Here is a 795-nt window from a genome sequence, read left to right on the forward strand (position 1 = left end):
ATGGATACTACTGAAATAATTTCCATTGTGAATGGTATTGTTATGCTCCCAACACAGCCATTTGGATAGCAAGGATTTTTTTTTTCCTGATGCTTTTTTTCCTTTGGCAACCATGCAGGGGTGGGTGGAGAGCATTTCAGCCTGATTCAAAGTCTTTTCCTCTTCTAGGTGAAACCAAAACAGGAGGAGCCAAGCCTCCCAGTGGCTTCTGAAGAAGAGAAAAGCACAACCAAACCGAAAGAAGCTGACCAAAAGAAGCTGAAAAAAGACAGCGCAGGTTGGCATATCTTCGCCATCACCCATAAACACATACTCAAGCTTAATGGCACAGTGCTATGTGACAAGAACTATATAATGGAGAATTGCCCAGGCCTCTATCCTTGGTCTTCTGAGGGCTTAAAATTTAAGATGCATATTAATGTGGTCCAAGTTTCTCCGTTTGAACTGCCCATTTAATATAGTTGCCACCTGTGTTAGGTAAAAGGCCGTACCTCCAGTATTCTTGCCTGGGAAATCCCATGGACAGAAGAGCCTGGAGGGCTAGAGTCCATGGGGTTGCAAAAAGTAGGACACGACTGAACACACATAGTAATATTACAGGGAAGAGAAGACCGACCTGTAGAACTGCTGCCTTGTGTTTGACCTGAAGCCTGTGGATCAGTGCAAATGTTAAGGCTTTTCAAGAATTTCTTTGCATGTATATTATGTTAGATTATTTTAATAAAGAGAGTTGAAAGCAGAAGTGGGGAGGGCATAATCCTACCTTGCAGATAACCCCTGTTGACACCTTTCTTA

At 42.6% G+C, this 795-nt stretch overlaps 1 protein-coding gene across 1 annotated transcript in view; it reads left to right on the plus strand.

Annotated features, from left to right (window-relative positions):
- Positions 1-795, plus strand: part of KIAA1210 (KIAA1210 ortholog) — a gene marked incomplete at its 5' end in the record, with an annotated part of 12,958 nt that overhangs the window by 3,634 nt on the left and 8,529 nt on the right. The window contains one exon of the mRNA XM_010832143.1: positions 169-277. Within this exon, the coding sequence (XP_010830445.1) occupies positions 169-277 (109 nt within the window). The remainder of the gene's footprint in view (positions 1-168; positions 278-795) is intronic.

Source organism: Bison bison, unplaced genomic scaffold (genome assembly GCF_000754665.1).
Source record: "Bison bison bison isolate TAMUID 2011002044 unplaced genomic scaffold, Bison_UMD1.0 scf7180017860400, whole genome shotgun sequence".
NCBI lineage: Eukaryota > Metazoa > Chordata > Mammalia > Artiodactyla > Bovidae > Bison > Bison bison.